Below are 27,685 nucleotides of genomic sequence, written 5' to 3' on the forward strand. Positions count from 1 at the left end.
ACTTTCTTTCCCTCTCACCTCAAGGAAGCTATAAGAGACTTATATAAGTCTCAAAAAGGGACAAGTTGCCAGGCGTGGTGGTGCATGCTTATAATCCCAACATTCGGGAGGCTGAGACAGGAGGATCGCGGTTCACAGTCAGCCTCAGCTACTACTTAGTGAGGCCCTCTGCAACTCAGTGAGACCTTGTTTCAAACTAAAGAATAGAAAAAATAGGGCTGGGGGTGCAGCCCGAAGGTAGAATGTCCCTGGGTTCCGTCCCCAGGACCACACACACACACACAAAGGGACAAGTTAAACGAATAAAACCAGACATGGACTTCAGTTGGATGAAAAATTAACAAAAGGTCTTCTCAGGCCACAGGATATATGCCAACAGTCCACAAGTAAGATCAAGGGACCTCAGAGTCTGCAGAAAAATAGAGGTGTGAGAAACTGAGAGATAACCCAAAGAGGCTATGAGGGCAAAAGGGTAAATTCTGGACAAACCTAAACATGTTGACTTGATAAGAAGAATGTTAAACAGCTTCTTATTCCAACAGATGGTGTTGGAAGCATGAATAGGAACAGGAAGATTTCTGATAAATCCCCTATGGTGGCCTTGAGGAAATCATGGCAGTTCTGTGGAACAGAACTAATATTTTAAGCTGACCCGGAAGATGACCCACAGCTGAAAAGTCACGAGAGCCCTTCCTGTGGGCTCCGTCAGTGCTGGTCTGAGCAGGGGTCACTGTGGAGGTAGGCGGGGCTTCCTTCCTGCCTGTGCTGGAGGACTCTGGGATTTCCATTCCGCTACTGCCCATAGGAAAGGCAGAGACTTTACTTAGGAGGCTGAGACACAACACTTGCACATTTGAGCCTAGCATGTGGTAACTTAGGGGGATCCTGTTTCAAAATAGAAAACAAAAGGGCTGGAGGTGTTGTTCAGAGAGAAAATGCCCCTGGGTTCAATTCCTAGTACCAAAAATAAATTAAAGAAAGAAAACAAAGAAAGAAAGTCCTTTTCAACTTTTCCTGAGTCTGTGCTAATGAGCTGACTCTTAGGGGCTGGTTATCAGAGGTACCCACTAAGTGACTAGAGTTGGAATTTTCAGCTTTGTCCCCAAACTCCAGGGAGGAGAGAGGGCCTGGGGATTTAGTCAGTCACAAATGGCCAACATTTTTTGGGGGGAAAGGGTACTGTGGATTGAACCCAGGGTTATTCAACCTCTGAACTACACCAGCATCCCTATTCTATCTTTTCTTTTGATATAGGGTCTTGCTAAGTTGCTTAGCGCCTCCCTAAACTGGTGAGGCTGACTTTGCACCTGCGATCCTCCTGTCTCAACCTCCCGTGTACTGGGATTACAGGCTTGTGGCACCCAGCTCGACAAATGGCCATTTATTTAATCAACCGTGCCTGTGTAATGAAACTTCCATAAAACCCATACATGATGGGGTTTGGAAAAGTCCAGAGTTGGTGAACATGTGGAGGTGCTGGATGGTGGCACGGTGGGAGAGGGCAGGGAAGCTCTGTGCACCCCCAGCCCACACCTCGTCTTATGCATCTCTTCTACTACGTCGCTCCTTAGTTGTGTCATTTATAATGAATCAGTAATGATAAATGAAGTGCTTTCCTGAGTTCCTGGAGTCCTTAGCCATGTATTGAACCCGAGGAGAAGATGACAGGAACTCATGATGCACCACCAGTCGGTCAGAAGTACAGCTCACAAGTCAGGTGCAGTGGCACACGCCTGTGATCTCAGTACTTGGGAGGTTGAGACAGGAAAATTGTGGGTTCCTGGCCAGCCTCGGCATTTCAGTAAGACCTTATTTCAAAATAAAAAATAAAACCAGGCTGGGGTGAAGCTCAGAGGTAGAACACCCTGAATTCATTTCAATCCCCAGTACCACAATAATAACAAACAAACCAATAAAAGAGGCACAGGTAACAACCTGGGACTTGTGACTGGATTTTGAAGTGGGGGCAGCCTTGGGAGACTGAACCCTTAACCTGTGGGATGTGATTTACATCCGGCCCATCAGTGGTGAGAATCAATTTAAACCATGGGACACTCAGTTGGTATCCACTGAGAATTGGAGAACTGGTTGGTATGAGAAGTTACCATATTTGGTCTTAAAAGTATTGTGAGTACAGAGAAAAAGGTTTGTTTTTTTTTCTTTCAGAGGCTTTACTTTTAAAGGCATAAATGAGTTTTACATTTGAAGGATTTAGTGGCAGTATCTGATATGTGGTATACAACCAAAAAACTTTGATTCTCATTATTATTATTAGCCATGTGAGTTTTTGTGTTGATTAAATATTTGTAAAATTTAGCACAGTATCTGGCATACAGTTAGACTTCATATTGATAATTTCATTTATTTCCAAAGACTAGATATGTCATTTCAAGCATATGTTTGTTGGAGAAAAAAAAAACCTTATCATTAATGTCACTAGGCTATGTTGTGTGGCTCTTTATCTTTTCTGATAGTACTGGGGATTGAATTTAGGGATATTACCACTGAGTAACACCCCTAGCCCCTTTTATTTTTTATTTTGAAATAGGGTTTCACTAAGTTACTGCATAATGGCCTCGAACCTGTCATCCTCTGCCTTAGCCTCTCAAATACTGGGAGTATAGGTGTGTGCCACTGTGTCCTACTCAGGAGGATTCTTGTAGGTTTTTTTTTCCCGTACTGGGGATTGAACCCAGGGGCATTCTACCTCCAAGCTACACTTCTGGCTCTATTTTTATCTTTATTTTTACCTTTATTTGGAAATAGGTTCTCATTAGATTGCTGAAAGTCTCACTACATTGCTGAGACTGACCTCAAACCAGCAATCCTCCTGTCTCAGCCTCCCAAGTACAGGGATTAAGGGTATATGCGACCAGGCCCAGTGATTCTTAATCTTTTTGCTGACATTATTAATAAAGAAACCCCATTAAAAATGCCATCAACTGCCGGGCATGGTAGCACATGCTTGTAATCCCCTCGCTTGGGAGGTGGAGACTGGAGGATTGCGCAGGTTCGAAGCCAGCCGCACTGGCTTAAGAGACCCTGTTTCCAAAAATAAAAAAGTATAAAACAGGTCTGGGAGTGTAGCCTGGACATAGAAGGGCTTCCAGGAAGCCCAATACCACCAAAACAAAAAAAAATGCCATCAACCCTGCTTATTACCATATTTGAGTAGGTAACAATGAATGTCTATTGCTTCTGCATTTATTAAGCACCTACTATATGCCAGGGGCCATGCAATATGCTCGAAACACAAAGAGAAACAAGACTTAGCACCTGCCATTTTGCAGAGAGGGAGAATGGACTCTCTCTCTCTCTCTCTCTCTCTCTCTCTCTCTCTTTCCCCTTTCAGACACACACACACACACACACACACACACACACAGACACATATATACAGTGACAAAAATCATGAAGAAAAAGTTGACTAAAGAACTAAAGAGCTGAGTAATGGCAAACAATATTTTCAAAATAAGCTTTCTAGAATTAGGGTGTACTGATATCTTTGTAGTTATATCTTACTCCATTCTTATATGGTGTTAAAAACTTTTTTCAAGTTGGGCATGGTGGTGCACACTTGTAATCCCAGCATTTGGGAGGTTGAGACAGGAGGATTGCGGATTGAGGACAGCCTCGACTCCATAGTGAGGCCCTTTGCAACTCAGTGAGACCCTGTTTCAAAATAAAAAATAAAAAATAGGGCTGGGGGTGTAGCTCAGAGGTAGAATGTGTCTGGGTTTCATCCCCAGTACTAAAATACATACATATGACTTCCGGGAAGATGGCGACCGAGAAAAGCGGGGCTTAAGAGCCCCGCTAACAACCAATCTCCATTACCACAAAATCAGCGCCTTTTATAGCCAGAAAACACCATCACCAGAAATAAAAAAAATTACCAGGCTCCAGAGAGAAAGTGGACTGAGAACAGAGCTCAGAGCCACAGAGGACGCGGCAGCAGCGCCATACTGCCGGCGGCAGCGGCGAATTCACCGGACGGCTACAGCAAGCCGAGGTGAGCCGCTACGGAACAGCCAGGCGGGATTTCTCGCTGCAGGTAAAATCTAAAGCTCCCAGTGGCTGAGCTCAGCACATGCCGCAGGGATTCAGAGTGGAAATCAAAACCAAGAAGAAATACGCCAGCCTCACGACCAAGGGTGTGGCAGCGGCGCCATATTGCCACCGGTGGCAGCAGCAGAGAATTCACCAAGTCCAGTACGGCTACATCTGCGTACTCAAGAACAGTGAGTCAAATTGCGGGCCACAGAGGAGAAATCCCAGTACTGTACTCCCTGGGACTTGACCCAGTGGGGGAGGGGCGGTGGCAGAGATATCACACCATAGGAGAATGTGCAACCTGGCACCCCCCACAGTCTAAAGCAGCCTCTATCGACTCCCTGGGTCGGAGACTCTGTGATACAACCCAGTAAAGGAGTAGTGGGGTCTGAGGTACTACTGACTCGAGATCCAGAACACCTTAAGTGAAGTCATAGTGACCCAAGGGAAGAACCCAGAGAAGGCACAAACTTCCAAAATCATGGGAAAGAGGAATAATGCTGGAGCAATGAATGCCCACAACCCCACAACATCAGAACCCGATAAAACTGAAAATCAGAGATTTCTAGAAGATCAAATCAGGAAAATAACTGTAGAAATAATAGAGGTGCTTCGAAAAGAACTCAGAGAGAGCCAAAAAGAGATAAAGGATGCAATTAATGAAGTAAAGGCCTCAATTCAAAGCACAAACAACTGATTAGACCACATGGAGAACAGAATCTCGCTCTTAGAAGATGATCATTCCAAAAATGAACGCATAGTTTCTAATCTAGGAAAAAATATCCGACAGCAGGAATCTGATATTGAAGAAATATGGGCCCATTTTAAGAGAGCTAACCTAAGAATAATTGGAATAGAGGAGGGAAAAGAAAGTGAAACCAAAGGGATCAACAATCTCTTCAAGGAAGTAATAGCAGAAAATTTCCCAAACATAGAGCAAGAGGTTGATACACAGGTCCAGGAAACTTATAGAACTCCCCTTAGACAGGATCGGAGAAGAGGATCCCCACGCCACATAATTGTCAAAATGACCAATGTGGAAGCCAAGCAGAGAATCTTAAAGGCAACAAAAACAAAGGGCCAAGTGACATTCAGAGGCAAGCCAATTAGAATCACTCCGGACTTCCCAAACCAAGTCATGAGAGCCAGAAGGGCTTAGAGTAACATATTCCAAACTCTGAAAGAAAACAACTTCCAGCCAAAAATTTCCTACCCAGCAAAACTTTCTATCAAATTAGATGGAGAAATAAGAAGCTTCCATGACAAACAGAAACTGAAGGAATTTATGTCTTCAAAACCAGCACTAGAGAAAATACTCAGAGATTAACTACAAAGAAGAAATAGGTAACACACACCAGAACCAGAGAAACAAGAATTTCTATCCAACAGTCAACTAAGATTGGTTATCTGTGGAGATTCATTACTTATGTTAGTCTTTTACCTATCTCTAAATGTAATTGTTTGCCTTTATTGTTGTTAATTTTTAGGATTTCTAGTTGGAATATTAATATACCTTCAGATATAGCATTTGGAAATATTTTATCCCATTCTATTAGTAACTGTTAACTCTGTTTACATTGTCTTTGGATATACAATATTTTTTTTATTTTTTAGGGAGTTTGTATACTCTTCTGTTGCCTGTGCCATTGAAATCATATCCAAGAAATCACTGCCAATTTCAGTGTTGTGAGGTTTTATGACCCAGATTTTCTCCTAAAAGTTTATAGTCTTAAGATTTATATTTAGGTCTTTTATCTATTTTGAGTTAATATTTGTATATGGGATTAGGTAAGGGTCCAACTTTATTCTTTTCCATGTAATTATTATGTTTCAACAATATTTAGTTAAAATATTATTATTTCTACCACCAAATGTTTGTGGAAACCTTGTCAAAAATAACTTGACAATATAGGGAAGAATTTAGCTCTATGCTTTTATTTAACTCCAATGGTTTATATATCTGTCTTTAGAATAGTAGTACACTGTTTCAATTATTGTAGCTTTATATGGTTTGAAATCAGAAAATATATATCTTCTAGCTTTGTTCTTTTTCAAGATCGTTTTGGGTATCTAGAGTCCATATTCCATATTAGGATAGAGTTTTTTTCTGAAAAATAAATATATAAATATATGATAGTTTCACCTAAAAAAAATAGAAAAAAATATTCTCTGGTAAGAAAGAAAGTAAAAAGAAATATTGAAATGTTATCTTTAAGTCATCAAAAGCTTGGTATCAGACAAATGAAACTGTTATGTGAGATTATCATTTTTAATTTTGGATAAATTGCTATAATACTAGATGTCAACCACTAAGCCAAGCATGGGAGGGAGGGATGGGGAGAGAATGGGGTGGGGATCGGGTGGGGACTGACTGGGCGATGTGTGCATGTATGTCTACAAAAGTTTGTATCCCACTATGATGTATGAATACAGTGCACCAATAAAAAAAATAAAAAATAAAGGAAAACTAAAAAACTAAAAAAATAAATAAAAATAAAATACATACATACATACATACATACATACATACATACATACAATATTAAAATAGGGCTGGAAGAGCCGGGTGTGGTGGCACACACTTGTAATCCCAGCATTCAGGAAGCTCAGACCAGAGGATCACGGTTCACAGACAGCCTCAGCTACTTAGTGAGGCCCTCTGCAACTTAGTGAGACAGTTTCAACTAAAGAATAAAAAATAGGGCAGGGGGTGTAGCTCAGAGGTAGAATACCCCTGGGTTCGATCCCCAGTACCATAATAAAAAGTTTTTCAAGTAACAATAATGAAAAAGCTTACTTTTTCTGGGGGGGGGGGCATGTGGAGGGCAAAACAAAGGTCACTGAAGATTTCCACATCCTCATCTCTGGAGTGTGTGGGTGTGTTACAAACATGGCCAAGGCGGCTGTATTGATGGACTGCAGGCTATTCAAGTAGGCCCAATATAATCACAAGGGCCCTTAAAAGTAAATGAGGAGGGCAAAAGAGTAAGAGATGCAGGGGAGGCAGAGGCGGGCGAGATTCAGAGTGGGGCAAGGATTAGCCATACTAACTTTCAAATGCTAACTTTGAAGATGGAGGGGGCTATGAGCCAAGAAATGTGGGTGGCTTCTCAGAGCTGAGCAGGATCACCAGCAAATGCAAAGAATACCAGACCTCAGTCCTACAGCCGCAGGGAACTGACTTCCATCAACAGCCTGAATGGGCCCAAGAGTGGCTTCCCCTCCAGAGCCTAGTTCAGCCTTCAGTTTTGGTGTGAAACAGAGAAAGCAGCTGGGCCCACCAGACTTCTGACCTAGGGAACTGTCGACAATACAACTGCATGTTAACATGTTACCACACCCCGGAAAACTAATAGAGAGCAGAATAAATACATGCTGGAATCTGACTTGGTCCTTTCCTTCTGTCATGGAGACAACAGGACCCAAGATACCTCAGCATGGGTCATAACAGGATTAAAACCTGGGATTGACTCTCTGTCAATGCTGCACAGTTTCTTTCCCTGCTTAAAACTCTCCCCAGAGCTCCATTTACAAGTACGTGACACACACATGCCCTGGGGATACTGGGAAAATGCAGATTCCTTTGTCAGCAAGGTTCCCTGAGGCCCAAGAGTTGGTGTTCCTAGCGAGTTCCCTCCTGACTCCCATGCTCCCAGGAGTAGCAAGGACAAGTCTGTGCTCCTTGGGTGAAGAGCTCAGAAGGCCCCCCACTGTCTGGCTTCTGCTTCTGTCCACCATCCTCCATTATCAAGTGTCACCAAGCCCTGCAGGGCAGAGATTCGGCTCTCTTGTTACTGATTTCATCCCAGAGCATGAAGGAAGGCCTTATACATAACAACTGCTCAATAAATGTCTGTCAAGTGGATGAATAAATTAATATCAGCTCAGAGTGTCTAGAAAACAAACACAGAAAGGGAAATCGAGGGGCTGAAGGAGACAATTGCAAGACAAAAAGGAAAGGCTAGGTGGGGATCGGAGGATGGTCATTTGAGGAAAATCACTGCAGGAACAGCTTGAAGTTAAAAGATTTAGGTGACTGGGGTATCAGATTTCAGCCTAGAAGAACCAGACACAATGAATGCTCACCAAGTTCTATGCCAATGCAACCATAAACAGCTAGTTTTCTCCAGTCTCACTACATGCATGCACATACTTGCACATGCATGCACACACACGCTGGGATTCCATGCCTCCACATTCCAGTAACACCAGCAGGTCCTGCTGCCAAGATGAAGCCGACTCAACTCACAGTCACGCCCTCTGCAGTACCAAAGGGGCCTCATCAATGAGTGCTCTTCTGGAAACGTGGGGAAGGATGTGAGTGATGTGTTTACATGTCCGGCAACAGAAAACTCAGCTGTGTCTGGTCTGGCACTAAAAAGTCCCCTCCTAGTGGAGAGGCCATCTCTGGCAGGCTGCCAGCACCCAGCTGGGCTTGTTTTTGTTTGGGCTGCAAAGTCACCAAGACCTCCGGGAGAAACAAAGAGATTGCGCTTTGGGCCTTGTTTTGCTCTAATGAGTCAAACTTGCCAGGCACACCAAGCTCAAGTCTGCCCACGGTATTCTTACGCTTCCCTCAAGCGGAGCCAAGAGTTCCAGCCAGCAGCTCCTTTCCTTCTCCCACATGAGCTAATGCTCTGTAGCCATGGCTCTGTTTATATCCTGGGGCTTCTAGAACCACTGGGGGAAATTGCCTTGATTCTAAATGCTGTCCCATCAGATATCATTCTTCCTTGTTTTCAGGAAGATCATTTAGATTGAAATTGAGAAAAGAAAAGCGCCCCTTCTCTTTCAATTAGAGGACAAACATCTGGACTTTCCCTACTTCTGATCTCAGTATCGTGACAATGTTGAACACGTGACTTGGATCTATTTCAGGGGAAACTGCAAGAACCCAGGGTTTCACCCCAAAATGAGAAGCCCATTCATTTCTCTGTTTTCCTGTTTCTCCTGATTGCTGAGTGCTCCCACCCTGCTCTTAGTGGCTCACTGGAAGGGGAAGGTCAAGCCAAGAGGATTTGGAGAAATAAGGTCCTTTGTGCACAAGGGCATGAGTCATTTCTAATTTGCTGTCCTGGGGAACCAGGCTGCAAGTTCGCCTGTTTTCCCCGGCCTGACAGCAATATCTTGACAGCTTTCAAAAGGTTAGCAGAACCAACTCTGAGGGTGTGACACCTGGAAGGAGGAAGTGGGGGGGTCACTGGGGTGCTATCAGGAGGGCAGCAGAAGCCACTGACAGCCCATTCAGTGCCAGATGCACAGTGCTCTCTGCCAGAGGGTCCTCCAAGATCTGACAGGAACACAACATACTCATCCAGGGAGCTCCCCTCCTGGGAAGGGGTGCTCCTTTAGCCTTCACTGCATGGACTAAATGCCAGCACCTTTAGCACTTAACACTTGCTGTTTCTCAAACATTCCCATAGAAAAGTGACAGCAAGTTTGTTACTAAGTCTAATTCCAAGCCTGGGGTTTCTAGGGGCGGTGGTGGTGGTGGTGGTGGTGGTAGTGGTAGTGGTGGTGGTGGTGGTGGTGGTGGTGGTGGTGGTAGTGGTGGTGGTGGTGGTGGTGGTGGTGGTGGTGGTGGTGGTGGTGGTGGTGTGTGTGTGTGTGTGTGTGTGTGTGTGTGTGTGTGTGTCTGATTTAACCCAGGGGAGTTTTACTTTGGAGCTATACTCCCAGCCCTACTTTGTTTTTGAAACAGGGTCTTACTAAGTTACTGAGGCTGTCCTCAAACCTGCAAGCCTCCCAAGTACTGGGATTACAGGTGTGCATCACCATGACCAGCTTGGCTTGCAGGTCTTATGAGATACCCAGTAAGTTACTCTACATAAATCCAACCAAACTATTCCACTAATATTGTTCATAGGTATTTGAGTACAGAGGTAGGATGTGGGAGACAGTAGGAAGGCTGGGGCTGTCCTAAGTAGTCTGCAGCTATCATGATGAAATCTTCCTGAATCCTGGCTATCCAACTGCTCCTGCTCTGTTTCACCTAAAAATAAATCACTTTCTAATTCTCTGACTTTCAAAGTCTTGCCTTTCAGCTTCTAATTTGTAAATCAGGGGTAAGAGTGCATATCTCAAAAGGCTGTTTTCCAGATGGCAGTGAGGGGGACTAGGTACAGGGACTGGCATGTTGCAAATGTCCGCTACATTTCAACTATTTCAAATCATGTCTTCTCTAGAAAGAAGCAGTTCTTGTGACTTACCCCTTGTAAGACTTGGAAGCTGTCATTGTTGGGCGGCGGGTCTTGATCTGGGTCAACACCAACTCTGAAAGTCACCAGGGGAAGACAAGGAGAAAAACAGAAAGCATTAGCGTGGCCAATGGCAGCTGTGCTGGCTGGAAGTAGCCAGGAGCGTGACTATTTTCCCAAAGCAGAGGAGTGGTTAGCTCCAAGGAGAGAAAGGCTGCCATGCAGAAATCAGGTCGCACACCACATCAGATCCCAGAGGAATGGGCCAATCGATCCCGTGTGCTCACACCCTGAGCAAGGCTCTGGAAGACATGCTGCCAACTGTCCATCTGCCTCCCTGCACCGGGCCCTCCCTGTTATCCAGATGTGGCTGCTTCCTCACTTCTGCCCTGACCTGGCTTGAGGCCCCTAACGTTTTGCTATGAAATTCTTCAGCTTTAGAAGGAAGTGTGGAAGTGAATACCTGCATTTATGCCACCATGAGATTCTACCATTGACATTTTGCTCTAGTTTCAGTATCACCTATCTCCCTTTCTTCATCTCCCATCTTATTTTTTGCATGCATTCAACCAAAGCCGTGGCTGTCGGCACACTTTCCTTGACTACTTCAGCCTGCTCAGTGACAGAGTCTCCCCTTGATTGAATAGGAACCAGGCTCTTCTGAATCCTCTTCCCAACTCGTCTTTGTGTCACCCAGTTTTAGCAAAAATTCTCCTAAGTTGGCTTAGTCAGAACCCTCACCCTTGATATCTCCTCAGTATCTGATGGGCTTCCTCATCCTCATCACCTCCTAGGTAATGTCTGATCACCCTGGCCTGCCCTGAACAAGACTCCTAACAGGTCTGTTTAGCCACAATCACCTTCCCTTGATGTCTCTGTCTAGTAATGTTCCATCCTCTGATCCCTGATTTCCTCTTCTACTGCAAAACCCTATCATGGTAGCTTCTCCACCAACTGTGATGATCCTGAATAAAGTTTGCCTTACCTTTCTTTTCATTCTAGGGATTGAACCCAGGGGTGTTCTACCTTCGAGCTACACCCCCAGCTCTTTTTATTTTGAAACAGGGTCTCGCTAAATTGCAGAGGGCCTTACTAAATTGCTAAGGCTGGTCTCGAACCTGCGATCCTCCTGTCTCGGCCTCCCAAGTACTGGGATTACATGTGTGCGCCACCATGCCCAGCTGCCTTACTTTTTAAAAAAGTGTCAGAAGAATGTATTCTTTAACAGCACTTTAAACTGGAGTCCTACTTTGAATCCCAGTGTCCTCACCCTGACCTGTATCAAAGGTAACCTAGGAACTCACACATACGAGAGAAATGACTGAAGACAGAGAGAAAAGGCCAAGTGGCAAATGCCACTTACATCAAATTCCAGAACAGCACTGGGGCAGATGTCTTGTCTTGGTCACATACCAACTGTTGCTTTACACATCAGCCTGAGGTTGAGAACTGTGATGTGTATGAAGGAGATAACATGGAGCAATAAGGAAGAAACAGAGATGCCAGGCAGATGCTCTGTCTCCTTGCTCCTGCCAGTGTAGTCAAGGACAGTGACATGAAATGTAAATTGAGACTAGAGCTCTCAGCAGATTAGGTCGGCTTTGTGCTTCGGGTGGGCCTGGCAGTAGTGTCTTTGATGTCCTCTATGAGGGCGGTGACTCTAATGAGCCCCGTGTGCATGGCAGCAGCCAGGACCTTTCCTGAGATAACTCTATGGAGACAGGGAGTAGAAGACAATGCAGATACACCCCGCCTCTCAAAGCCAACCTCTAGTCTTTTTTTTTGTACTAGAAATTGAACCCAAGGAGATTCTACCTCCTAGTTATACCCTAGCCATTTAAAAAAAATTATTATAAAACAAGACCTCATTTAAGTTGCTGAGGCTGGCCTTGAACTCATAATCTTCCTGCCTCAACCTCCCGAGTACTGGGATTCCAGGTGTGCCAAGTGATGCCTAGCTTAGTGGGTCTTAATCTGGGCTTAAGGAGTACCCCCAAGGTGTGTGTCCCTGTGAAAGGGGAAGAGAAACATAGTGAATGGTCATCACATATTGTGCTGAAAGTAAAGTTTAAAATCACAAGATGAGTTCATACATTCAGGAAGTGCTTACAGAGTGTCTATACTCTGTTGGGCACTGATCTGAGCAATTAAAGCCTATGGGGCTTGGAACCACATGTCCTCCCCCCTCCCCACGGCCTGGGGTTGATGAGCTCTTTGTACTGAATTAGATGGACTGTGTTAATGTGCCACAGGCTACTTCCAGGCAGTGGTTTCTGAGGACTGGACACTTGTCCTCAGCTCTGGACATTATATGGGGATTTTTGAGTAATAAATTTCATGGAGAGCTTTTGACATGAAGCCCATTTAATTAAGGAGGCCAAGGGATAACCACAAAAGTCACACCAGGGCCCCAATGCACACAAAGTCTGTAATGTATACAAGTGGCTAGAGGAGTAACAAATTGAGTTCTTTGTTGTCAATCTTTAACCCACACCTAGTTTTAGTCTCTTAATGTACATTCCACACAGAAAAATCCTCTCTGTGCTTAGTTTCATCAGCAAGTGTAAGGTCAACAACTAGGAATCCACTATTGGGCCTCGTTTTGCAGGTTCCATAGCAGCACAAGCCACTTTGTGCCAGACAGATTTACTTAATATGAGCTCCCAGGGGCTGACTCCAAGGAGCAGAGCACTGGTGACCCCAGTGTCTCTCAATCAGTCTACCAGAATGTCAGGTTAGGTGGCTGCCCCCAGCCTAACCTCAGAATATCCCCAAAGAGTATGATATGCAGCGTGACCAATAATATGGCAGTTCAGATGTGTCACTAACCATATGTTGTGGGGTGTGTGTGTGTGTGTGTGTGTGTGTGTGTGTGTGTGTGTTAGTTACTGAGGATTGAACCCAGGGGTATTTTACCTCTCAGCTACACTCCCTGTCGTTTTCTATTTTTCGTTTTGAAACAAGGTCTTGCTAGGTTGCTGAGAGTCTTGCTAAGTTAAGTTACTGAGGCTGGCCTTGAACCTGCAATCTTCCTGTCTCAGTCTCCCAAGTTCTAGGCTTAGAGGCATGCACCACTGTACCTGGCTACAAGCTATCCTTTCTAGACTGGGAATTTTCAAAGAGGTGTACTAAGTTGTCTTAGTCACTTCTGTGTCAGTAACAGTAACACCAACTGACTTTCTGGGCCCAGATGGAATAAAAGGCAAAATACTTGAGAGTGTCCTACACTATAATGAAGAAAATAAAGTCAAATACATCAAAAGCTGCCAAACAATTTAGCCCCCCTCTATTCTTTGAACTCATCTCTACTGAGAGAAGAAAATGTTTAATGAGAAATAAAATCTGTCTAAATGAGAATTCTTTATTAAGACTACTAGGCTTGGAACATTTTCATCAAGTTCTGGAAACTTCAGTAGAACTCATCCATTTATCCTGGGCCCGTGTGGCCCGGACAGAATTCCAAACATCAAAGCCCAAAGCATGACAACAACTTGGTGAACTCATGAGATTAGGGCTAATCTCATCCCAATCCTGTGAACTTTACCATTTTGATCTGGAGAAACCTAAGTATTACTCTAGATCTGCTGGTAAGAATAGCAGTGTTCTACACCTGTGCTGTCCAATATGGCACCGCTAGTCGCGGGGACCACTGAGTGCTTGGAAGATAGCTAATACAATTGAGAGACTGCATTTTACATTTTAGTTTAATTAGTTAAAATTTAATAGTCACACATGGCTAGTGGCTACTGAATTAGACTGTGCAGATTCCAGAAGGTACTGGTTCCAGCCCTGTCTCTCTTTAATTATTCTCTTACTCTCTGTCTCTGTATTGAGCATTGAATCCAGGGGCAGTCTACCTTCAAGCTACATCCCCAGCTCTCTTATTTTAATTTTGAAACAGGGTCTTGTTTACGCACATGTATATGTGCATGCGTGCGTGTGTGTGTTTTCCTGGGAACTGAACCCAGGAGCATTTTACCTCTCAGCTACATCCCCTGCCCTTTTTAAATTTTTGTTTTGAAATAGAGTCTTGCTAGGTTGCTAAGAGTCTTGCTAAATTGCTGAGGCTGCCCTAGAACTCATGATCTTCCTGTCTCAACCTTCCAAGTACTGGGATTACAGGCATCTGCCACTATGCCCACCTAATTTTTCTTTTACTAGAAAAGCGACAACCATTTGCTATCTTTTATGTTTTCTCAATGATAACACCCAAATTCCTGCTAGGATCCTGTGGCAACTCATCTCCAAGTCCCATAAATATTCAGTAAAACTTTGCTTGAATTGATGAGTTAAGACAGTGGAGAAATTCCTTACCTCATCAGTATGTACAATAAAATTTAGAATCTAATGCTCTTCTTTCCTGGAGCATCATTTTATCATAGTGAAAGGAATAACTGAGCTAGAAAACCTCCATTTTGACCAATAAAAACATATTAAAAATAAAATAAAATACTAGGTACTGAAAAAATACATGTCCTAAAATATAATAAAATAATATTTTAAAAAAGAAAAAGGTGCTGGGTGTGATGGCGCACGCTTGTAATCCCCACGCTTGGGAGGCTGAGACAGGAGGATTGTGCAGGTTCGAAGCCAGCCACGCTGGCTTAAGAGACCCTGTTTCCAAAGAAAAATATAAAAATAGGTCTGGGAGTGTAGCCCAGAGGTAGAAGGGTTTCCAGGAACCCCAGTACCACCAAAAAAAAAAAAAACTAAGAATAATTAATTGTGCCCTTGGTAAAAATGTTTTAATAACACAGCAGTCTATTTTTCTATCTAATTTAGTCTAATCTAATGTTGATGATTTATGTACTTGTATTATTTCGGGGTCTGACAATGACAACTTGTATACATTTGTAAATATAGGGTAAATGTAGATTGTAGTAATGATGTGGTTTTCTTTTCCACATAAATCTTGGAATATTTTATTGAGATTCTCTTTCTCCTATCTATAAAGAGCAAGTAGAGAAATGCTAGTTAACTCAGACATTTGGCTAATAAAATTCTGACACAACCACCTTCAGATCTAGTCATGAACACAGCCTGGACACCTGGGGTTCTGAGGACAGTCCTACCCAACGTCTGCTTTCCACTTTCCTTTTATTATCTGTCTGCCATGGAAATATTAATCTTCACTATGGCCTCTTGGGATCAACCACCTGTCTGAGATGCAGTCCAAACTCTTGACACCATAGAACCTGAAAGAACCACGCTCCCGTCCCCAGACAGAGGAATCTGGGAAGGTCCTTAGGGTTTCTTGGAGGTTCCTACTAGTAGTATACATGTTTAATAGGAGAGTTCCCAAAAGGAATCAAAACCTGTTTCCCAGCTTGCTACTGAAATTTAATGCCAAATAAAAAAGTTCAGGGACCATGAGACACAAGTGACGTTTTTCTGCAATTTCCCCTCTTAAGGCTGTTTACTTTAGGGTGATTTCATAATTACTTTTCTGGCAGGCTTGAGGGCCCCTTGGACCAATCTCCAAGGATGACACAGGACCCTGGGGATTCCTACAGAAGGCCCCACCCTTGAGGCAAAGCCCAGAACCGAAATGGCCTCTGGGAAAAGGTAGTAAAGTAATGGGCCAGGGTGTTTGGTGTGGTGCTAGGCAGCACAAAAGACCAGATATAAGATTTTAATTGTATATTTAAAGCCTTAGAAAACTTGCTATGGTGCCTTAACTTCTAAAATTCCTAGTTTCAGGTGACTTCCAATAATATACATTTCTCTCCTGCCCTTTTAAAAGGCTTTACTGATCCAGGACACCATGTAAACCAGGAACGCTTTGTGCTGCTTTGTCGCATCACATTTAGCCCTCCCCTGACATCTAGGCTGAGCTCACTGGAGCACACACAACAGTCTCTTCTTCCAGAATGAACTGAATTATGCTTATTTGCATTAAAATTAGACAGGCCAATACCAAATGAGAAAAGAATCAAACTGATGTGCTTATTCTGAAATGATTAAGTACTGAGAATTAATAACCTCCCTTCGGGTATATTAATTTGTCCATTCTGATTAACAGGCAAAATGCCATGGAGACTCAGAAATTTGAGTAGTGTCTTACTTTAATTATTTTTTGGAGGATGGTGCTGGGGTGGTCCCATGGTCCTGTGCGTGGTAAGCACATGTTTCACCACGGAGCTACAACCCAGTAAAAATAATTTAAAATTTTAATGGTTAAGATTATGAATAATATTTTGTGTGTTTGGCACTGGGGATTGGACATTATACCTCTGAGCTCTATCCCTAGCCTTATTTTATTTTTAATTTTGAAACAGGGTCTCACTAGATTGAAGAGAGTCTCACTATTTGCTAAGACTGTCCTCAAACCTGTAATCCTTCTGTCTCAGCCTTCCAAATACTAGGATTACAAGTGTGCATCACCATGCCTGGCTTAAGATTCTGAATAATTTGAGGAATGAGAGATATATACCTTCATATAAAACCTTGGATACCAGATCACTACCTGAACCCTCTCCTTTCCCAAGTGTAATAACTTATCTTTGTCTAAAGGATTCTCCTCTTAATATATTTTTGTATTGGGGATTGAATCTAGGAACATTCTACTTCTGAGCTATAATTCCAGCCTTTTTTATTATATTTTTGATATCAAGACCTAAGGATCTTGCTAAGTTGCTGAGGTTGGCCTTGAATCTGCAAGCCCCTGTCTCAGCCTCCCAAGTACTGAGATTTGACCTTCCCTGTACTATTATTATTTTTATTTTGGTACTGGGAATTGGACCCAGGGAAATTCTACCTTTGAACGACACTCCAACCCTATTTGTTTATTTATTTACTTATTTATTTATTTATTTATAAAGAAAGTTTCAATAGGTTTCTGAGGATCATGCTAAGTTGCTGACACTGGCCTTAAACCCACATTCTTCCTGTCTCAGAATCCCAAGTACTGGGAATTATAGTTACATACAACCATACCTGACCTGACTTTCCTTCTTGATAGTGGAGTGCTTCAGCAAAAAAAGGTTTCCTCTGCAACTTATGTGGTTCCTAAAGTCTGATCTCCAAAAATAAGCTTTTGTGTGTGGAGTGTGTGGGTGTGTGGGGGGGGTGTGTGTGGGTGCACATCCACATGCACATGTGAATGCATGTGTGCATGTGTATGTTGAATAATTTCAAAAGTGCCAACCAAACCAGGCATGATGGCACATGCCTGTAATCCCAGGACTTGGGAGGCTGAGACAGGAGGGTCGCAGGTTTGAGACTAGCGACCAGCAACTTAGTGAGACCTTGTTTCAAAATAAAAAAATAAAAACATGCTGGAGTGTATCTCGGAGGTAGAATGTCCTTGGGTTTAATACCAAGTAACGTGCGTGTGTGTGCGTGCACACACACACACACACACACACACACAAAGTGTCAACCCAGTGAACTTAAATACCTCAATTGACCTCATGCATGTCATTACAGTGTACATCCCAGCAGCGGCATGCCAAGACCTGGGCCCCACTACAGGTATCACTGCTTTTACCACTACCCTCACAATACCAAGAACAGAGTTCAAGTCCATTTTGCATTTGCTCTCTCTACCAGCACTGAGAATCAGGTGAGGAAGAATGCATGCCAATTAGAGGGATACAGAAAGCAGAGTAGAGGTGTTACCGTTTTTAACTGCTTGCCTACATGTTATCATCAGCCTTGAGTATAATTATATCATAAACTTGGGTGGGCACCGAGAAACAGGTATCATTTTGTTTAAAAAATGTTCTTCATGCCTTCTGAATTACTATGAGAAAGTATAAGCACACAAATACATACTTTAAAAAACCACAACAGCACTGGTATTTAATTAAGATGAAACAAGCCGTGCCCCACTCATGGCTAAAAAATGAAATGCTAGTTCTCTGTACAAGTTACAAGCCTTGCTTCCCAGATTATAAACTGGATTTTGTGAGGGGAAGTGTCCACTGCTCTGAAAATGAGCCATTCTCACCAGTGACCTCAGCTGTCCTGAAAGGAGACACTTGCCAACTTGGGCTTTGGTGGTGATCACACATTGTCCAAGATGCAGGGGAAGGGGACAGAACTCCAGGTCGCCCCAGAGAAAAGGGAGAAGAATGGTTAGAATGGACTTAACCTCGCACCCCTTGGCTAAACAGGGTGGGGGTGATGCACACAAGAAGGAAGACACAAACAGAATAAAGAGAAATATCTTAGGTTAGAAAGAGGAGGAAAGCCAGGCCCGGTTCATTGTTTGCTGGGGTGCCTTGTATCACCTGAAGTACTGCCAGCGGCGTTCGTTCTGGTCCTCTTCAGAGGTCTCCTCCACGCCAACTCTGGGCAGCAGAAGAAGGGAATGTGAGTGTGATGGGGACAACATGGGTGCCCCAAGTTCTGGGCACACGACCATGTCCACGAAAGGATAGGCTGTGTTGCTCTCAATATAAATCCATACCCCTCTTTTGTTAAGGGGTGTGGGAGGGTGCTGAGGAGGGAATCCAGGGCCTCTCACATGCTAAGCAAACACTCTACCATGGAGCTACATACCGCTCTGAAACTGTCGCCAGTCTCAAAAATCCAGAGAGGCTGCTAAAATTTTTTTGGTGGTACTGGGGGTGGAACCCAAGGCCTTTTCTACCTCCGGGCTATACTCCCAGACCTATCTTTATGTTTCATTTGGAAACAGGGTCTCACTAAGTTGCTGTGAGCCTCACTAAGTAGCTGAAGCTGTCTTCAAACCTGTGCGACCATCCTGTCTCAGCCTCCCTCCCAAGCGCTGGGATTACAAGGATGCGCCACCACACCCAGCCTAAATTTAAATTTAAAGCAACAATATGCTGGGCGTGGTGGTGCATACCTTGTAATTCCAGTACTTGAAAGGCTAAGACAGGAGGATCACAGATTCCTGGCCAGCCTTGGCAACTTAGTGAGGCCTTCAGTAACTTAGTGAGACCCTGTTTCAAAACAAAAACTAAAAAGGGCTGGGAGTTTAGCTTGCAGGTAGAATGCCCCTGGGTTCAATCCCCAGTACCGCAACACACACACACACACACACACACACACACACACACACACACACACAGCAATGATCCAGGTCAAATGAGGCAAATGAGTTGCAATTAGAGATGATATTAAATTTCTCCAAATATAAACTAATAAAGCTAGAGGAATAAATGCATCATATAATGAAATGCATACACATTTTCAAGATTCATGTAGCCAGGCATGGTGGCACATGCTTGTAATCCCAGCATTCGGGAGGCTGAGACTGGAGGATCGTGGTTCATGGACAGCCTCAGCTACTTAGTAAGGGTCTTCGCAAGTCAATGGGACCTGTTTCACAAATAAAAAGACTAAGGCCGGGCATGCTTATAATCCTAGTACTTGGGATGCTGAAACAGGAAGATCCCACAGTTTGAAGCCAGCCTTAGCTACCTAGTGAGGCTCTCAGCACCTTAGAGAGACTCTGTTTCAAGATAAACATATAAAATAGGTCTCAGAGTGTAGCCTGGAGAAAGAAGGCCCCTGGGTTCCATCCCCAGTACCATAAAAAATAAAAATAAAATAAAAATACTAAAAAATAGGGCTGGGGGTATAGCTTGGAGGTATAATACCCCTGGGTTCCATCCTCAGTACTGCAAAATAATAATAATAATAATAATAATAATAATAATAATAATAATGTGTTTCATGAGGCATGATATATCCACACAGAAAACAGAACATTAGTATTTAACAGATATTTCAAGTGTTTATGCATATTTTTCACATACTTGACAGAAAGAGCAAAAACTACCATATTATTGAAAAGCAATAACATACTTGTAATCCCAGCATTCAGGAGGCTGAGACAGGAGGATCATGGTTTGTGAACAGCCTCAGTTACTTAGTGAGGTCCTCTGCAACTCAGTAAGACTCTGTTTCAAAAATAAAGAATAAAAAATAGGGCTGAGGGTATAGCTTGGAAGTAGAATGCCTTTGGGTTCCACCCCCAGTACCACACACACACACACACACACACACACACACACACACACACATACACACACAAAGAAAAGCAACAACAACACTTAAGAAGACAAAAACAGGTCTTTTTTTGTGTGTGGTACTATGGATTGAACTCAGGGGCATTCTACCTCTGAGCTATATACCCAGCCATATTTTTTTAACTTTTTTATTTTGAAAGAGAGTCTCACCAAGTTGCTGAGGCTGGCTTTGAACTTGTGGTCCTCCTGTCTCAGCCTCCCAAGTACTGGGATTACAAGCATACACCACTATGCCTAGCTTGATGGCCCTTTTTTTAGACAAGCAAACCAAAATGCCAATAGGTTTGACCTGAAGGTTAAGGAAGCCAACTTCTGCTATTCTCTTTCCCTTGTGTCCTTGGACTTGACCTGCTCCACTTTCATGTTCCTTAATTCATTCTGTGTGTGTGTGTGTGTGTGTGTGTGTGTGTGTGTGTATGCACTACAAGGTACTAGAGATGGAACCCAGGGGCACTCTACCTCTAAGCTACACCCCAGCCCTATTTTATTTTTTATTTGAAAATAGGGTCTCACTAAGTTGCAGAGTGCTTCACTAAGTTGCTGAGGCTGGACTCGAACCTGCAATCTTCCAGTCTCAGCCTTCCAAGTACTGAGATTATAGGCATGCATCACCATGCCCAGCTTAGTGGACCTTTCAATTAGTTACATGTTCAAAATATGACTTAAAACCAGGCATGGTAGTGCACGCTTGTAATCCCAGCACTTGGAAGGCTGAGACAGGAGGATCACAGGTTTGTGGCCAGCCTCAGCTACTTAGTGAGGCCCTCCACAACTTAGACCCTATTTCAAAATAAAGAATAAAAACAGGGCTGAGGATGTAGTGTGGAGGTAGAATGCCCCTGGGTTCAATCCCCAGTACCAAACACAAAAAAGGAAAGACTTAAGCCAGACTCTCCATGTTAATATAGTATTGAAAAATTACAACAAATACCCAAATACCAAGAGACAATCTGGGATTCAGTTAATATAAGACTGATATTTGGGTAACAACAACAACAACAACAACAATAATAACAATAGTAGTAAGTATTAATATCAGATAATATAAAAGCTAAAATATTTTAAGTGCTTACCATGTGCCAAAGGGCCTATTTTGTGGGAGAACATTTTTTGCAGTACTGGGGATCAAACTCAGGACCTTATGCATGCTAGACAAGTGCTCTACCACTGAGCCACAGCCCCAGTCCCTTATGAGAAAATTCTTTTTCACATTTATTTATAATCGCTTTTATCATCACACTATGGTTGTCCCTATTATATTGGTGAAGAAACCAAGGGTTAGAGGCACAATAAGTTGCCCAAGGTCACAAAGGTTGAAACAGTGGAAGCCACACCAACTCAGAGCTCCAGAACCCCAGTTCCTCCCCTTATCGGACACTGCCTTTGAGTACAAAGTGGCATCTGTACACTCTTCAAAAATATCATTAGAAATGCTATTACATGAAAAGCTCAGGGATTCTCCTGCCTTAAGTCCTTGTAATCTTGCAAAGCCCTTTATCAGAAATTCCTAGTCATAAGAGGATTATACCAAGCAGGTATTGGTGTCCCTACGTGTCCTTGAAGGATTACATTACTACCCTCTGGGGTGTGAAGGTCACCTGTTTATGTGGCTGGCTGGTCATGCATCCTTCCACTGCCGCCCACCTCATCCTCACTACCACTTCATGTGCCTTCCTTGAAGCTGGGGACAGCCACAATGCCAGCAAGGTGGTAAAAGGTTCATCAGCTGCAACAACCCCAGGATCATTTGTTTAAATTGCCAAAATTGCATGGTGGCCCACACCTGTAATTCCAATACTTTGGAGGCTGAGACAGAGGATAACAGGTTCAAAGTCAGCCTTGGCAATTCAGGGAGACCCTGTTTAAAAAAAAAAAGAGGGGGTAAACGGGTTTGGTGGCACGTGTTTGTAATCCCAACCTTTGGAAGGCTGAGACAGGAGGATTGTGGTTTGCAGCCAGCCTCAGCTATTTAGTGAGGCCTTTTGCAACTCCTTGAGACCCTGCTTCAAAATAAAGACTAAAAAATAGGGCTAGGGGTAGAGCTCAGATGTAGAATGCCCCTGGGTTCCACCCCTCGTGCTGCAAAAAATAAAAAGAGGGGTGACTGGGATTGTAGTTCAGAGGTAGAATGCTTCTGAGTTCAATCCCCAGTAACATGAAAAATATGTTTAATAAAAAATAAATATTTGTCCTGGATGTGCTACTCTGTACTGATTTTTTTCATTTATCACTTTAAAAGCAACCATTTCATTAAATTGTGTTTTGTATTTAAAAATAAATAATAAATAAATAAATAAATAAATTGCCAAAATTGTGTTCTTTGTGAATGAGAATACTTACTCAAGAGATTAAGAATAATACTGTGTAGTTTGTGTATTATTAGGGAAAATTACATAATTTTATCATTAAAATAACAATCACAAAACTCCTATTTAAAAGTATACATTGATGGCCAGGTGTGGTGGTGCATGTTTGCAATCCTAGTACTTAGGAGGCTGAGACGGAGGATCACAGGTTCGAGGACAGCCTCAGCAATTTCGATAGGCCCTCAGCAACCCAGTGAGACCCTGTCTCAAAATAAAAAAAGATAGATAGGGCTGGGGGTATAAGCTCAGAGGTCGAATGCCCCTGAGTTCAATCCCTATTACCACATAAAAAAGTATACATTGGACTTATGGAAAGCAATTACTTATCTTTGTGTTTGTAGTTTTATTCATTTTTATTTTATACATACTTGGAGTTAGCCATGGTTACAATTTATAACTGACTCCTAATTATTTCCAGTGGAATTCCAAGACTACCCTGAGCATCTGCCTTCTGAGAATCTACTTAACAGGTCATTGGGGCCTCTATCTGCACTCTGGAGAAATAAGGAACAAGTTGATACTGAGCCTGCTGAGGTCACAGGGGTAACACCACACTGAACACCAGGGACTTTCTAAGTCAATTTTAAAATAAGAACCTGGCCTAGAGAAATGACTCGTGGCCATCAAGTAAATACCACAAACCAGAAAAACCAATCAGTCTCATTACCTTATTTTGGAGGGACTTTCTTTTAATGTAATCTCTGTAAATGTCAGTTTCGATATTGCATGATCATTGTTTATACTTATCTAGAAAAATGCAATGAAATGATAACATACGTACTTCTCAACAATGGCACACTTTGCTTCGTTATGCTGTCTAAGTAGAGTTGGACAGAAGGGAGGAAATATAAAGACAGGAGCAGGAGTCAATTAAATGAAAAATAGAAAACCAGTTAAATAAACAGCTAGTTCTTGGAAAAGATCAAAAGAATTGACAGAGCTCTAGCAAGACTACCAGAAAAGAGAGAAGACACATTATCAGAAATGAAATAATTTTAAAAATCAGGAATACAATGGAGAACATCATCCTAGACATTGCAGATATCAAAAGTATAAGGCAATGCTATAAGTAATATAAACTTGACAGCATAGATGAAACGGACCAATTTCACCCCTATCACAACTTACTCAATAGGAAATATGAAATCTGAATAGCCCTATATTTTATTTATTTATTTATTTATTTATTTATTTATTTATTTTGGTGGTACTGGGGTTCCTGGAAGCCCTTCTACCTCTGGGCTACACTCCCAGACCCATTTATATACATATATTTTTTATTTGGAAACAGGATCTCTTAAGCCAGCGCGGCTAGCTTCGAACCTGTGCAATCCTCCTGTCTCCGCCTCCCAAGCGCAGGGATTACAAACGTGCGCCACCACGCCCAGCTTGAATAGCCCTGTATTTTAAACATAGTTTAAAAATTCCTGCAAAAAGGCTGGGTGTGGGTTTCCAAATTTAAAAAAAAAATGGGTCTGGGAGTGTAGCCTAGAGGTAGAAGGGCTTCCAGGAACCACCAAAGAAAATTCCTGCAAAATAAGTCTACAGGCCTTGATGGTATCATGGAAGAATTCTATCCAGAATTTTAAAAAGTAATTAACACCAATTCTACATAATCTCTTCCCCAAAACAGAGTAAGTAGGTAGGGAACAAACCGTGAGGTCACACATTACCCTGAAACCAAAACCAGACAAAGGCAGGTCAAAAGAGAGAGAAATACAGACCAATATTCCTTGTGGATATAAAAATTCTTAACAAAATATTTGCTCATATAATTTAACAATATGTAAAACGATGCACTATAACCCAGGGAGTTTATTTCAGAGAAGCAAGATTACTTCAATATTTGAGAATTAGCCAGTGCAATGCATCAGAATAATAGGCTAAACAAGAAAAATCATATAATTCTATCACTTGACAATATTTAACACCTGTTCATGACAAAAACTCTCAGAAAATTAGCAATTTCCTCAACTTCATGATGAGTATCTATGATATCCAATGGTTAAGACTAAAAGCTAAGAAAAGTTAAGAAAAATGTGAGGATGTCCACTCACACTACTCTTACTAAAAATAGTAATGAAAGTCAGCCAGAGCAATAAGGCAAGAAGAGGAAACAAAAGGTACACTGGTTGGAAAGAACGAAACTCTCTGTTTGCAAATGACAAGATGGTCTATATAGAAAACCCTAAAGAGTCTATGAAAAGCAACCCAAAACTCCCACCAAAACCCCTCCGAGAACTAAGATGAGTTCAGCACGGTGGCAGGATACAAGACCTAACAAAACAAGTACATGCCTTCTATGCTGGAAATGACAAAATATTAGTGACAAATCAAAGAAGGTGTAAATTAATTGAGAAACATATGTTCATAGATTGGAAGAGAGAACATAATGAAGCTATCAATCTCTCCACACTGATATATAGGTTTAATGTAATTCCTATTAAAATCCAAGAAAGTCGGACATGGTGGTGCACACTTGTAATCCCAGCATTTGAGAGGCTGAGACCGGAGGATCGCGGTCCTCGAATAGCCTCAGCTACTTAGTGAGGCCCTCTGCAACCCAGTGAGACCTTGTTTCAAAATAAAGAATAAAAAATTGGGCAGGGGGTGTAGCTCGGAGGTCAAATGTCCCTGGGTTCCATCCTCAGACCCGCAAAAAAAGAAAAAAGAATCCAAGATTTTATTTTAGATACAGACAAGTTTATTCTAAAATTTGTATAAAATGGAACTAGAACAGCTAAAACAATTTTGAAAAAGAAGAAAGGAAAGAACCATTCTACCTGATAGCACTGCTTACTGTATAACTAGAGTTATCAGAACAGTACAGTATAATTGGAGGAATAGACAAATCAATGATCCAGAACAGAATAGACAACTGATTTCTGACAAAGCAACAGAAGTATTGTAATGGAGTAAGAATACTCTTTCTAATAAACTATACTGAAACAACTGGATAACCATGGGCAAATAAAATAAAACTTTAACCTTGCCGGGCGTGGTGGTGCACGCTTGTAATCCCTGCGCTTGGGAGGCGGAGACTGGAGGATGGCACAGGTTTGAAGCCAGCTGCGCTGGCTTAAGAGACCCCGTTTCAAAAATATAAAATAGGGGGAATGCAAACTAGTTCAGCCACTATGGAGATCTGTGTGGAGATTCCTTAGAAAACTGGGAATAGATCCGCCATACAATCCAGCTTTACCACTCCCGGGTATTTTTCCAAAGGGGTTGAAAACAGAGAACTACAGCAACATATGCATACCTATGTTCATAGCAGCACAACTTGTAATAGCCAAAATTTGGAAACAACCTAGGCCCCCATCAACAGATGAATGGTTTGCAAAGTTATGGGAAATACAATGGAATTCTATTCAGCTATAAAGAAGAACAAAATTACATCATTCATAAGAAGATGGAAAGGGCTGGAAAGCATTATGTTAAGTGAGATCAGCCAAACACAGAAAGAGAAGGGACATATGTTTCCTCTAATATGCCCAAACGAGTGAGCATTGGGGATACCAGAGGAACTCCAGATAATGGAAGGGAAATCTCAGCAAAGTTTGAATGGAAAACTAAGAGAGGAAGGAGGCTAAACTTGATTGATGAGCAGCTATTTCCAAATAGATGTAAATGTACAAATATAGCAAGGTTAGCCTGAGTATTAAGTATCGGGAGAGGGGAAGGGAAACGAGGGGTGGGGGAGAGAGCACCAAATACAGATTAAATGTATAACATTTACTTTCAATTAAAAATAAAATAAAATAAAATAAAATAGGTCCAGGAGTGTAGCCCGGAGGTAGAAGGGCTTCCAGGAACCCCAGTACCACAAAAAAAAAAAAAACCTTTAGCCTAAACCTTGCATCTTATACAAAATTTAACTCAAAATCAACCATATACTTAAATGTAAATCATAAAACTAAAAAACACTGTAAGAAAATAAAAGAAAAACTTCAGAACTAGGGCTTGGTGATACCAAATGAATGATCCATAAAAGAAAATAATAGATATTTACATTTTCTTAAAATTAAAACTTCTGCTCTATAAAAGATGCAATTAAAAGTATTATAAGGACCGAGAAAAGCGGGGCTTAAGAGCCCCGCTAACAACAAATCTCCATTACCACAAAATCAGCGCCTTTCATAGCCAGAAAACACCATCACCAGTGAAACAAAAAATCACCAGGCTCCAGAGAGAAAGCGGACTGAGAACAGAGCCACAGAGGAGATAACCGGCCTTGCGCCCGAGGACACGGCAGACGCGGCAGCAGCGCCATACTGCCGGCGGCACCGGCGAATTCACAGGACGGCTACAGCAAGCCGAGGTGAGCCACTGCGGAACAGCTAGGTGGGATTTCTCCGCGCAGAGGGCATCTAAAGCTCCCAGTGGCCGAGCTCAGCACACGCTGCAGGGATTCAGAGTAGAAATCAAAATCAAGAAGAAAAACACCAGCCCCATAGCCGAGGGCGTAGCAGCGGCGCCATATTGCCATCGGCGGCAGCAGCAGCGAATTCAGCGAGGCCAGTACAGCTACATCTGCGTACTCAAGAACAGTGAGTCAAATTGCGGGCCACAGAGGAGAAATCCCAGTACTGTACTCCCTGGGACTTGACCCAGTGGGGGAGGGGCGGTGGCAGAGATATCACACCATAGGAGAACGTGCAACCTGGCACCCCCCACAGTCTAAAGCAGCCTCTATCGACTCTCTGGGTCGGAGACTCTGTGATAAAACCCAGTAAAGGAGTAGTGGGGTCCGAGATACTACTGACTCGAGATCCAGAACACCTTAAGGGAAGTCATAGTGACCCAAGGGAAGAACCCAGAGAAGGCACAAACATCGGAAATCATGGGAAAGAGGAATAATACTGGAGCAATAAATGCCCACAACCCCACAACATCAGAACCCGATAAAACAGAAAATCAGAGATTTCTAGAAGACCAAATCAGGAAAATAACTGTAGAAATAATAGAGGTGCTTCGAAAAGAATTCAGAGAGAGCCAAAAAGAGATAAAGGATGCAATTAATGAAGTAAAGGCCGCAATTCAAAGCACAAACAACCGATTAGAC

At 42.6% G+C, this 27,685-nt stretch overlaps 1 protein-coding gene across 2 annotated transcripts in view; it reads right to left on the reverse strand.

The window, feature by feature from the left end:
- The window catches only part of SLC9A7 (solute carrier family 9 member A7), a gene marked incomplete at both ends in the record, with an annotated part of 172,412 nt that overhangs the window by 14,876 nt on the left and 129,851 nt on the right, over positions 1-27,685 (reverse strand). For both annotated transcript variants that reach the window (XM_080719250.1, XM_080719249.1), the window contains 2 exons: positions 10,263-10,326; positions 18,485-18,544. In XM_080719250.1, the coding sequence (XP_080575376.1) occupies positions 10,263-10,326; positions 18,485-18,544 (124 nt within the window). The remainder of the gene's footprint in view (positions 1-10,262; positions 10,327-18,484; positions 18,545-27,685) is intronic.

The sequence above is a fragment of the Muscardinus avellanarius genome (assembly GCF_963383645.1).
Source record: "Muscardinus avellanarius genome assembly, chromosome: X".
Lineage (NCBI taxonomy): Eukaryota > Metazoa > Chordata > Mammalia > Rodentia > Gliridae > Muscardinus > Muscardinus avellanarius.